This window comes from Dermacentor andersoni, chromosome 3 (genome assembly GCF_023375885.2).
Source record: "Dermacentor andersoni chromosome 3, qqDerAnde1_hic_scaffold, whole genome shotgun sequence".
In the NCBI taxonomy this organism is placed as follows: Eukaryota; Metazoa; Arthropoda; class Arachnida; order Ixodida; family Ixodidae; genus Dermacentor; species Dermacentor andersoni.
The window spans coordinates 219,327,288-219,340,143 of NC_092816.1; the positions used below are offsets into that span (position 1 = coordinate 219,327,288).

Sequence of the window (12,856 nt, forward strand, 5' to 3'; positions counted from 1 at the left end):
CTCGTTTATGCGGCTAACAGTGACAGGCCGAAATACGAAGACAATATGGATTTAACAACGTGCAAAGCAAAACAACTTATGAAACGGTGACGAAGCAGTAGTCCCAGACCCTGGAAGAAGAACACAACAAAAATCCTCGGGCGCATTTTACAGAATAACGACGCCGCAAGCCCGGCGAAAGGGCCTGACTGGGCTTCGCATGTGTCGGGTTGTGCCACCTGTCAGGCTGCTAGCCGCAGCCACATTTTTCTCGATGTGCTCTGCCACCTAGCTGAGTCGGCGAAGGTCGATAGGTCGGCCGCGAAACGGCTCGAGTGTCCGCACTTGTCGTTCACTGTGTTACTTTACGGTGATACTGCCACGTAAAGGAATTTAGCATATGCGAATAAACCCTTTCTCCCCTGCATCTGCGAGTAGCCAATGCCATAGTGATAGGTAGGCAGACGTGTTCTATTTTTGGGGGGAACGGGGCCGTCTCCAGCTATTACAGAAAAAGTTCAGTTTAGTTTAGAAGAATGATGCATCTTTCATGTGTACATGTCATTTCATGCGTACATCTCTGGTTAACCTCCCTGTCTTTCCTTTGCCTTTGTCTCTTCTTTTGACGTGTGAGCTTTCGTGGTTTTGGAGCATCGTCTGATACCAACGCCAAGTTAGCAGAGCGCGAAGTTTTTTTTACCGTTAGCGCAGAAGTTATGGCGAAAAAAAAGTACTGTATGAGAAAAAAAAACTATTTTTACTTTGTACGGTTTGATCATGCATAATCAGTCTGCGGACGACATATCAGATTTTCATGACATCGCATGATGCACAGGCGAAAAGGGGGTATGCCGGAAGCATCTTTAGCAATAGTGGAGGGCTGAATATAGAAATGGAGTACGTTATAATGCCCCAGCTTCTGCTTTTGCGGCGACATTGTGGATAATTACAAGCATCCAGAAGGATTGTGAAATGCCCAAAAAGCTTTAAAGTCTATTGCGGCAGCACATTGCAAAGGAGATATGTTTTTGGTGTCGTCTGTCCTGTTTGCGGCGCTTTAACCATACATACTCCCCGACACGGCGTGCCAGATAGCAGCTGCCGATGCGCCGGTGGCGGTGAAAAAGTGGAAGGAGGAGTAACGGAAAGCTTCGCTTCAATGATGTCAAGTAAGATCTCGCAACTCTGCATCGTGCAGAAATTACAACACTGTCTCCGCAAACTCAATGTTCGTCACCCAACGGCTATAGTTTTCAGGTACATCTCTCTCCATGGTGACGCAATGTTGCCGTGAACTTGGGATTAACAAGACTAGAATTTCAGAAGTGGTGCTAATAAATGCCAGCTACGATTGATGAAGAAACGTTAATGAAGCTAGAGCATGTAAAACTGATTTAAAACGTCAATCGTCAACAGCACCACTTGAGACCGGGAGATAAAAGAGAACACATGACATGTGTTGTTTTTGCTTGTCCATATCTTATGTGGTGCTGTTCAAGGTGGATTGTTATATACTTGCTCAATTTCTGATCATGATAAGATTTCAAGGCAAATGCGCATTTCGAAGTGGAGGTGCATGCTGAACGCAGTATCCTTTTGTGAGTGATCTGCGAACCAAACGTCGTCAAAGGTCACCTTCATAGAGGCCTTTGCTTTATCGATGTTTACCATCTGACGAAGCCGAATCCGGTCACTCTGCAAGAATATTGTGAAGAAATTGTTCTCTGTGTTAGCAGGATAGGCTCTCTATGGCAACCATAGACAACTGCCGCGTCTGAGTATCTAGCTCACTTAAATTTCTTTGCAGTGCTTCATGTCATTGCACTCGAAGTTTGTTGTGAGAAACAGCCTTGCCATAATCCAGCATGCACTCGGTTTTCTCTACAGCAGTGTGAAGTTAGAAGAGTGAATGTCGTCTGTCAGCGGTTCAGAGCGGCAAAGCCGGCTGTTTTCAACGAAAACGGTACGCTAGATGTGCGGTGAATGGTTGGAAACTCCATTGGAGAACAGGTCCACGCTCTAATAAACTGTAGTAGCTTCTTCTCTAGCGTGTTAATGAACATAATCACGATTCTTTTGTGCACAGTTCGCTTAAGATGTCGTTGCTGCCCGCTACGGTTAGAAAACAGTAACTCTTCTACGACTTCGCCCAGCGAAGAACGAAAAACAAGCGCGATAACTTAAAACCATGTCAAATAGCCTGGGATAAACTCCCCCTAGGTTGTCATTACCCTTCAACAGCTGTTTAAAAAATGTCATTATTATATGCAGGAGAACAGGATTAGATTTTGAATTTGTAGTTTGCTACACTTTATATTGTTCCTACGCATGCTGAATGCCGTACGAAAAGTGTAAGTGATTTTTAATTATTTCTGCTTAAACGGTGTTCCGGAACCATGACACTTGTTTGGTTTATTTACCGCAAAAACAAAATACTATGTAGTATGCCTGTCGCGCAGTTAAAGTGATTAGCTTTACCGACTTATGAGGATAAGGAAAAGACATTTAAAATGCATGAAGTGTGATATTGGTTACATAATGTTTTCTTTCTATATGTGAAGCTGCAAAAAAATTCGCAGTTCCGCCACAGGTGAAGCACCGATTCCAGTATCAAATTAGTGGACTGCTGCACGAAGTAACGATAGTAGATAGTAGATAGACAGTATAAACTTGTATTAAATATTCGCTTACTGACGAAATTAACAATTACTGAATGTGTAAGCGCGACTGAACGCGGACGGAAAGAAACAGACACACAGAGGCAAAGCTGTCTTTGTGTGTCTGCGTCTCTCTACGTCCTTGTTCAGTCGTGCTTACACATTCTATCATGGATTCAAACCAACTAGTCTGTTGATCATGATGTGTAGGGTTTTTTGGCGCAAGGGCTAGTTATGGCCAAAGAGCGCCAAGCAATGGTGTTATGCACTCGGTGAGGAAAATAACAACAAAGGGTATAGTGGCTGTTTATGACGAGATAGCGCGGCTGTATAGAGGTAAAACCAGAAGCAAGATATGACTTGTCAGGCGTGCTGTTAATCTAAAAGTTATAGCATGAAGGTGTCAAATACTAAAAACGTATATATGTCAGTAGCACAACTGCCTCAACGAGGTCCCTATAAGGGAAAGTGTCCGGAGGCAAGTGCTATACAAAGCGCTGCTTTTGCAGCAGGAGCCTCTGATTAGAGGCCGTGCTACGAAACTTGTGGTCCTAGTATTTGTAATGCGCCAACGTCCTGTAAAACGTTAAAAACTGTTTTAGGGTTACAAAGCGGGTCAGAACTAAGGAACATACCCGGGTGTAAAGGGATATGCTGTCGGTAGGCTAGAGGGAAGTGCTTTTTTCTTTAGATTCCGCTTCCCGACGCTCCAGCAGGACATGGAGGACGATCAATGTCTCGCCACATTTACAGCAAGTTGGAGCTTCGCTACCTGTCAATAGATAAGAGTGTGTGCCATAGGTACGGCCTATTCTAAGGCGGCAAAACGTGACTTTAGTTCGCCGTGTTCTGTTATTGATGCGTAATTTCCTAAGTGTGGCTTAATTAAATGCAGTTTATTGGAAGATTTAGCGTCCCACATCTGCTGCCAATGCCTTCTAAGTTTTTTGTGCAAAAATAATTTTAGGTCTGAAGGTGGGATACCTATGGAAGAGTTGCCAGCTTTTGTTGCGACGGATTTGGCAATTTCATCAGCAAGCGTGTTGCCCTCGATGCCTTTGGGCCAAGGCACTCAGCATGCTATGATGTGTTGATTAGACGTATATAATTTGCACAGGATTCAATATAGCTTAGTTAGTATGAAGTTCTTGAGTTACATCAGAGATTTTACGACAAAAAGGGAGTCTGTAAATACAATGGCTTTCTGTAGTTTTGTTCTCTTGATTTGCTGACCAGCAGACAGTATTGCGTAAGCGTCTGCGGTGAATATTCTTGTTTCCGGGTGCATAACGTTGGATTCAGATAACGATGGGCCGACAGCTACATACGAAACGCCAGCGTGCGACTTCGAAGCATCAGTGTAAAATTCCGTGTACGGGTACTTGTGCTGGAGCTCTATGAAATACATTCTAATGTGTGCCTCTGGAGCATGTTTTCCAACCTCTACGAACAATGTATCGCATTCTATATGCTGCCACTGTCACGGCGGCAATGGCTTCGCTGGAACCGTGAGGTTTTGCTCAAGAGTCGGAACTTCTATTTCCTCAGAAAGTTTTCTGCAGAGAAAATGCTTCTCCAGCTGCAGGTTGATTATCAAACGGCTTTGCAGATGTGAGGTCGTTTATAGTTTCACAATACGGATGGTCGCGGTTCGCGTTAACTTTCAGAAAGTAAACTGGATTACGACCTCTGAAGATGAAGCGACCACTCGTTGGCTTCAACGTAGAGACTCTCTTCAGGACTCATCCTGAAGGCACCGGTAGCCAGGCGGATACCTAGACGATGAATAGAGTCAAGAATCTTTAAGGCGCTTGGAGTGACAGACTGGTAAACCACGGCCCCATAGTCTAGGCGTGTACGTATAAGGCTTTCGTACACATCCTTGAGGCAGTTCCTGTCACGGCCCCATGTTGCGTGCGACAAGATTTTCATAATGTTCATTGTTCTTAGAAGTTTGTACTTGAGATATCTTAGGTGCGGAATGAAAGCTATTTTTTATCCAGAATAATGCCCAGAAATTTGTGTTGTGTGTTTACAGGTATGCGCTGTCCATTTAAGTCTATATTGCGATCTGCGGTCAGTCCTCTCTTTCCTGTGAATGAAGCACATAAGTTTTTATTGGGATTTACTTTAAAGCCATTTTCTCTGGCCCATTTAGACACATTCTTGAGTCCAATTTAGATGTGTCGTTCACAGATTGCGAGGTTACATGACTTGAAACCGATCTGTATATCATTTACATGTAGAGAGTAAGAACCCGCCGTGTGGTATTGCTGAATGAAAGGAGATTCTTTTTATGATGAAAATCGTACAACTCAGTAAGCCTTCCTGCGACATCTCAGTTTCCTGTTTATATGGTCTGGACAGAGCATTCCCAACTCTAACGCGGAACGTTCGATTTGATAAGTAGCTTTCAATTATCGTAAGCATATTCCCGCGAATAACAATTTCTGAAAGATCTCGTAATATTCCAAACCGCCACGTTGTATCATATGCTTTTTTTCTGTCGGCGAAGACAGACAGAAAAAAAAAACTATCTGTGTATAAAAGCGCCGCGAATATTTGCTTCTATGCCAACAAGACTGTCTGTTGTAGAACGGCCTTCTCTAAAGCCGCACTGATAAGGATCGAGCAGTTTGTTTTCTTTAAGGAAATGTAAAAGCCTGCGGTTTGTCATTTTTTTATAAAGTTTGCGAAGACAACTTGTTAAAGCAATGAGACGGTAACTTTCCACTGAGAATGGATCTTTACCTTGTTTTAGAATGGGTACTACTATGGCTTCTCTCCACACCAGTGGAAGGTACCCAGTTGCCCAGATAGTGTTAAAGAGGGACAGCAGGGTCATTTGAGCGTCAGATTCAAGATGCTTTATCATCTCATACGCAATACGGTGGGCTCCGGAAGCAGAGTTTTTACAAGTGTTTAATGATGCTCTGAATTCCGTAACACTGAATGGACGGTTGTAAGGTTTCTTTTCATCACACTTTCTTTTGAATGGCTTGCTTTCTGCAGATTGTTTTATTTTTTAAGGGAAGACTCCGAGTAATGTTCGGAGCTGGGCACATTGCTGTCCAAGGGCGCTAGCGTGGTCTTCAGGGTTATTGCCTTGGACATCGACTAAAAGCAGGAGGTAAGGTTGCTGGGCTACACATTTTTACAACCGATTCCATACTTTTCCTTCTTGTTTGTAGAAGTAAATGCCGGAGACGCATTTTTCCCAGCTTTCCCTTTTAGCAGTGCACCGTGTTCGTCTTCCTAGGGACATTATATGTGTTTGAAGTTAATGAGGTTCTCAGTTGTTGGAGACTGGCGCTGCCTGTTCCAAGCCTTATTCAGTTTTTTTTTTGTGGATTCCTGTAATCCACGTTCCACCAGGGCACTCGCCTATTCTTCGGACCCCCAATCCTTTGTACGATGCACTCCAACGCGGCGTCAATCATAAAAGCGGTAAAATGAGCAACTCCGTCGTTTATATTAAAATCGTTAACAGTGTTTGGAGCCATATACGTCATCGTCTTAAACTTTTCCCAGTCGGCAGATGCAATGTTCCATCGAGAGGCATGTGGGGAAGGACCATGTTCTTTTGTAGATTTGAGGCACACAGGAAAATGGTCACTGCCATATGGGTTCTGAATAACATTCCATTCTAAACAGGGTACTGAGGTTAGGGATGCTACGCTTAAGTCTATGGAACTGTATGTTTTATGTGAAAGGCTGTAAAATGTTGGTGGTTTCCTATTTAGCAGGAAGGCTCCTGACGAAAACAGGATTTGTTCTATTATTCCGCCTCTTGCATCGCATCGAGTATCTCCCCAAAGAGTATTGTGTGCATTGATATCCCCAACCAATGTGTATGGGTCTGGCAGGGCATCTATTAATACCTCAAGTTCGGTTCTATGGAGCCGAAAGTTAGGCGGTATGTCGAGAGAACAAATGCTAATTAGTTTTCCAAACAATAACGCCCGAAGAGCAATTGCCTCAAGAGGTGTTTCAAGTTAAAGAGCACGGTATGCAACGGACTTATCTGCTATTATTGCTTCACCGCCAGACGAGGTGTTGGCATCGTCACGGCCCTTGCGGAAGATGGCGAATTGGGACAGAAAGCCTGACTGTTCATTTTAGGTATGTCTCTTGTACACACAGCACCTTGGGATTATATTTATGTACGAGTTCTTTTACGTCGTCGAGGTTGTGGAGGAGACCTCTAACGTTCCAATGTAATATTGGTGTATCCATGTTGTTACTAATATGTACTGTGTGTTTAAGAGAGCGAAACTACTTTAGCCCACAGGGTGCTTTTCAGGCCCCTTGATGCAGGTTTAGTCTTTTTTGACGCGCTCCTGAGAACTGCGCCGATACTTCGGCCTCTGGGACGCCGACGCAATTTGCTATGTATCCCTCGCCTCCATCGAGGCGTTGGATGTCCACTCGCGGGTGTTTCGGGCTTCTCTGCGCGTACAGAGGCCCTTGAAGCACTAGAGACCGCAAACCCTGAGGGCTGCTGCCTCTTGCGGGGTGGCGGAAGAGCACTAGTCCCGCAGTGGGGGCGAGTGGTGATGCCGCCGGTCCATTTTGGGTTGTCCTAACGGCCGCCGAGTACCGTTGTGGCTGTGCCTCCAGCCGTGCCACTTCAGAAAATGTAGGTCCCTGTGCAATAGAGAGACGCTTGCGCGCTTCTTTGAATGATATGTTTTCTTTTACTTCAAGGGTTATGATTTCTTTTTTTCTTCTTCCATGAAGGACTGGAGCGAGAATAAGTGGGGTGTTCGCCGTCACAGTTTGCACAGTGGATGGGGTCGTTGCACTTGTCCGCAGAATGGTCATGGGACTCGCACTTTGCACAGGTGGTACGGTCTGGGCAGCTCGGAGAGCCAAGACCGAGTCCTGGATTTGGTACGTTTGCTCTTACATTAATTTTCATATAGATGGTTTTGATGCTTTCGGGGAGTGTGCTGGTACGAAAGGTAAGGATAAGGTGTTTTGTGGGCATTTACTTATCGTCTCGGCGTATCTTAATTCGTTGTACATTCGTGATATGCTGCTCCTTCCAGTACTCTAGGAGCTTTGCCTCAGTCAATTCTAGAAGGTCCTGTTCTGAAGCTACACCTCTTGGGCTGTTGAGATAACGGTGAGGGGTTATTGAAATTGGGGTTTCACCTAATGAAACAAGATGTATCAATTTGCCGTGTTGTTTTTTATCACGAACGTCAAGGAGTAAGTCGCCACTGGCCATTTTCGTAATTTTCTATCCAAGGCCCAAAGTGTCAGTGAGGTATTTCACAACAACAAATGGAGAAAGCGTTCTTACAGTCCTTTGATTCGTTTCGGTATGGATGACGTGCAAATGTGGGAAGATGTCCTTGCTCTTGGCAAAAAAGTTGAAGGGTTTATCAGTGCATCCTCTTTTCAAAAGCGGACGAACAGGTAGCTTTAAGAATGAGCTCGAAGCCATAGAAATATTCAAATTTCGACAGCTGTGCCAGCCACCTACAATGGAGCCCAACAGGGGGACGTGACAAGATTGTGTGTGAATGCAGCCTGCCAGCACCAAGCAGTACACCGTCCACTGTAACCTATAGCACATACCCAAGATTGGATACATTACACACGGTTAACCCTTGCCGCCAGCAAATTCGGAAGTGAGAAGTGAAAAGAAGATAGGAAAGATGAAAAGGGTGCAGGAAAGGTGAAGGTTGCAGTGGAAGACAGGAAAAGGCAACTGCCAATTTCCTCCAGGTGGGTCAGTCTGGAGGTGCCGTCTATGTGAAGCAGAGTCCGCAGAGGTGTGTTGCCTCCGCCCGGGGGCCTTAAGGTCCAAACATCCAGCATAGGCTCAACACCCAGGATCCTCGTTTCCCCAGACACGGCTAAGCCAGGCACGGCTACACGCGGGAGGGTTCGACCCTCATGTACTCGGGTACGTGGTGTCGCAATGCACCAAGCGCCTGCTGACGCAGGCGTGCCTGCGGGGCACTAGTCTGTCATCATCATCATCATCAGCCTGGTTACGCCCACTGCAGGGCAAAGGCCTCTCCCATACCTCTCCAACAACCCCGGTCATGTACTAATTGTGGCCATGTCGTCCCTGCAAACTTCTTAAACTCACCCGCCCACCTAACTTTCTGCCGCCCCCCGCTACGCTTCCCTTCCCTTGGAATCCAGTCCGTAACCCTTAATGACCATCGGTTATCTTCCCTCCTGATTACATGTCCTGCCCATGCCCATTTCTTTTTCTTGATTTCCACTAAGATGTCATTAACTCGCGTTTGTTCCCTCACCCAATCTGCTCTTTTCTTATCCCTTAACGTTACACCCATCATTCTTCTTTAGCTCGTTGCGTCGTCCTCAATTTAAGTAGAACCGTTTTTGTAAGCCTCCAGGTTTCTGCCCCGTAGGTGAGTACTGGTAAGACAAAGCTATTATACGCTTTTCCCTTGAGGGATAATGGCAATCTGCAGTTCATGATGTGAGAATGCCTGCCAAATGCACCCCAGCCCATTCTTATTCTCCTGATTATTTCCGTCTCATGATCCGGATCCGCCGTCACTATTGCCCTAAGTAGATGTATTCCCTTACCACTTCCAGTGCCTCGCTACTTATTGTAAATTGCTGTTCTCTTCCGAGACTGTTAAACATTGCTTTAGTAACTAAATTAACCAGCACGGTGTCACGCGCGCACAGATAAACATGAACACATATCGCGGAAACTGTGGAAACACTGGAGTTAGGAATCGCGGCAACAGCCACGACCCAATTTACTTTCGTGCATCTGTCGCTTCAACGCGAACCAGACGTCGAAAGCACAGCGTGCGCGAAGAAGCTACCGGCACTATGCGCACTCTGCAAAGAGAGCAGATCTCTTTGAATATGAGGGCCGTGCGGGCGCGCACTTGGGCCACGTCGCAGATCGCTTCCAAGACACACGAGCATCGGCAACGCGTCCCTACGGCGTCCGCCAAACAGCGTCCGTGATTCCCGCGGCGAAAGTCGTAGGAGATACGCCGCGGTTGTCTAGATAGTGATCTAAGGAAAGGAAGGAGTGCTGGGGTGCGATTTTGTAGGAATTCTCTTACTTTTTCCATGCCTTTTGCCGCCATCACTGAGCAGCCATTGGTCGAAAATGACCGGGCCGCGCCCATTTTGTCTGTCAATCACGCGACGTCAGGAACCCGCAAAAACTGTAATCGTCATCGTGACGTTGACGCACTCATTATGCGGAGCAAAAGGCACGGATTTTCGGCACGGCCAGAGGCAGCGTCGTTTCCGAAGGCATAAAAAAAATGGCCGCCCCTCTGATCGCTGTGGCCGTGGCTCTTCGCCGTCGCCGACGTGAACAGGGAGAGCGAGACGACGCGTTTGACATGCCGGATGACCATTTTCGACGGCGTTTTCGCCTCTCGAAGGGAACGGTGCGGTTGTTGTGCGAGGAACTGGCGGGGGAACTAGAAGCTGAGCGAGCGACGGGACTGTCGGTGGAGCGGAAAGTGTTGTGTGCGCTGCGCTTCTTTGCTACCGGGAGCTTCCAAGCGTCCGTTGGGAGCGAGGAGACGATCCGTGTGTCGCAGTCGACGGTGAGCGAGTGCGTGCGACGTGTGGCAGAGGCTGTCGTGAACGCAGGGGCCCTCAACAAGTGGGTCCATTTTCCAAAGACAGCCGAGGAAAAGGCAGCCGTGAAGGAGGGTTTCCTTCGGCGCGGCGTTATCCCCGGCGTCATCGGATGCGTAGACGGCAGCCTCATAGCCATTATCGCACCCAAGGGTGAGCGCAAGGCTGTGTTCATGTGCCGCAAGGGATACTACGCCCTCAACTGCATGTTCGTAAGTAAAACTCACGTTTTCTGCGATCCTTTTTGAAAGTTACGTTGCTCTTGCCAACGGACACTTTCTCTGGTTTACGTTTTGCCTCAGATCTGCGACGCGGACATGAAAATCTTGGCCTTGGACCCTACGCGACAGGGGTCGGACCACGACGCTTTTGTCTGGCGGACGACATGGTTGCGCCGGCGGTTCCAAGCGGGGCGCATCGTGAATGCCGGGGAATACCTCCTCGGTGAGAAAAAAACATTTTGTTTGGCGCAGTCACGCTTCAGCAGCGCAGAACGCCGTGTCCGCTCCAACCCAAACTTTTAACCAAACCACAAGAACATGAGTAATTCCGGAGTAAAAAAAGAAAATTAAGACATTGACTGCCACCATTGGCAATGTTCGAAGTGTTAAGTTACAAGCACAATATGTGTCTGCGAGGAGCTGACGAAAGCAACACGTATTAGTGCTTTCTGCACCCAGTGACTGCCAGAAGCAGAAGAAATGAACACACATTAGTGCTACTGCTACTTCTGTCACTGATAGCACCAACAAGTGTTGATTTCTTGTTTGTGGCACGCACCGAGTAGTGCACTTGTAAATTGTTTAAGAGTTTGTGTCGGGTATGGACATGCTCAACTCATGCTTTTACTTGGGACTTGCAACCCTGAAGTCTACCTTTGTTGAATGATGCTGTAGCTTTCCTCAGTTGACAACTTGCCTCTCGTCAGCGGAGTACTCAATGTACTATTTCCATCTTTGTGCAGGTGACAGTGGCTACCCCTTGGAGCCGTGGCTCCTGACCCCGGTTCCTGGCCATCCTCCAGTGCACACAGCCGAGGGGCAGTACAACACAGCACATGCCGCCATGCGTTCCGTAGTGGAGAGGTGCATTGGGCTCTTAAAGAGCCGTTTCCGCTGTCTTCAGCGATATCGCACCCTCCTCTAAGAGCCGGAACGTGCAGCCAACATTGTCGCGGCATGTGCTGTGTTGCACAACCTTCGCCTTTCTGAAGGCGACGAGTCAGGCGATGACAGTGATGACGACAGCAGCAGCGGCAGTAGTAGTAGTGAGCTTGACAATAACGGCGACCCCATGCCACACAGTCTGCCGCGTAACACGGGCTCTAGAATGCACTACTTGAGAGGGCGGGCTGTTCGCGACAATGTCATTGGCATGTTTGGCACAACCCGTGCGTAGCACATGCGTTATTTGAGGAGCGTGCGGCGGCAGCTGCGACGTCAACAGCAGCGTCAGCATTGCTAGGTGCATGCACAGTTTTAAGTAATTGCATTGTGCATTTCATGCTGTGAAATTGCAGTTGATGTCTGCGTAATGCAAAGCATTCATGATTTGTTGAGAAATGTAAAGTTGTTAAAAAAATTTAATTATGGGGTTTTACGTGCCAAAACCACTTTTCGATTATGAGGCACGCCGTAGTGGAGGGCTCCGGAAATTTCGACCACCTGGGGTTCTTTGACGTGCACCTAAATCTAAGTACACGGGTGTTTTCGCATTTCGCCCCCATCGAAATGCGGCCGCCGTGGCCGGGATTCGATCCCTCGTGCTCAGCAGCCTAACACCATAGCCACTGAACAACCACGGTGGGTACATAAAAGTTGTGTAGTGAAGGGTTATGTAAAGCCTGCACTTATAGTAAGTAAAACAGTATCGTTAGAGGTGACATATGAGATTGAAAGCAAGCTAAAAATAAGTGCATATTCAAAGTGTCTGCCACAATTTGCTTGTTGCTGCTGTCGTCATCTAGATGCATGTAGCCTGATTCTTACTCGTATCCCCTTACGCATTGATGGACATAAGCGCCTGTCTCCTCACATTCTACTAGCACAGAGAAGCTCACAGAAGCCAAGATGTACAGTGCACGTCACACCTTCCGCTCCATGGAACGTGCTGTTGCATGCGCAGCTTCTAGGTCCTACACCATTTTGTCTCGCAGCAACGGCAAAGTTCCTTTCGAGTGACGAAAATGCCGTCCAACTGGTCATCCGACATGTCAAACGCTGTGGCTCCCGCGAAGTGTGTGCACGCACGAGCAGTTGATAGATTTCAACAAAGTGACCTCACTTGTATATAGCAGAACTCAGCAATGTTAAACAGTAATATTTGTACAGTGCAAGCTAGCACTAGAAATGTGGTTGCGATGTGTAAATAAAAACACTAGAGGAAAACTGCACCTTTCTGTATTTCAGCCTTCAACATACACTTGTTTATGCACACATCACATGCGACAGTCTCTACATTGAAGAAGTGTGAGAATAATGAGTACTCAGTAGTAGAGACATTATGCAACATATCACAGACACGTTGGGATAAATATTGGATCACATTGTTCTTGCATCATAATATATCACAGGTAACGGCATGCATCGTTTAAGAAAACTGTTGTACACTGCACA

General features: G+C 46.8%; 1 protein-coding gene across 1 annotated transcript; it reads left to right on the top strand.

The window, feature by feature from the left end:
• Positions 1–9,997: 9,997 nt before the first annotated feature.
• Positions 9,998–12,608, top strand: LOC140216621 (putative nuclease HARBI1). The gene is made up of 3 exons (XM_072287003.1): positions 9,998–10,453; positions 10,544–10,685; positions 11,206–12,608. The coding sequence occupies exons 1-3, from the start codon at positions 9,998–10,000 to the stop codon at positions 11,385–11,387; spliced, it is 780 nt and encodes a 259-aa protein (XP_072143104.1). The 3' UTR covers positions 11,388–12,608.
• Positions 12,609–12,856: the final 248 nt, after the last annotated feature.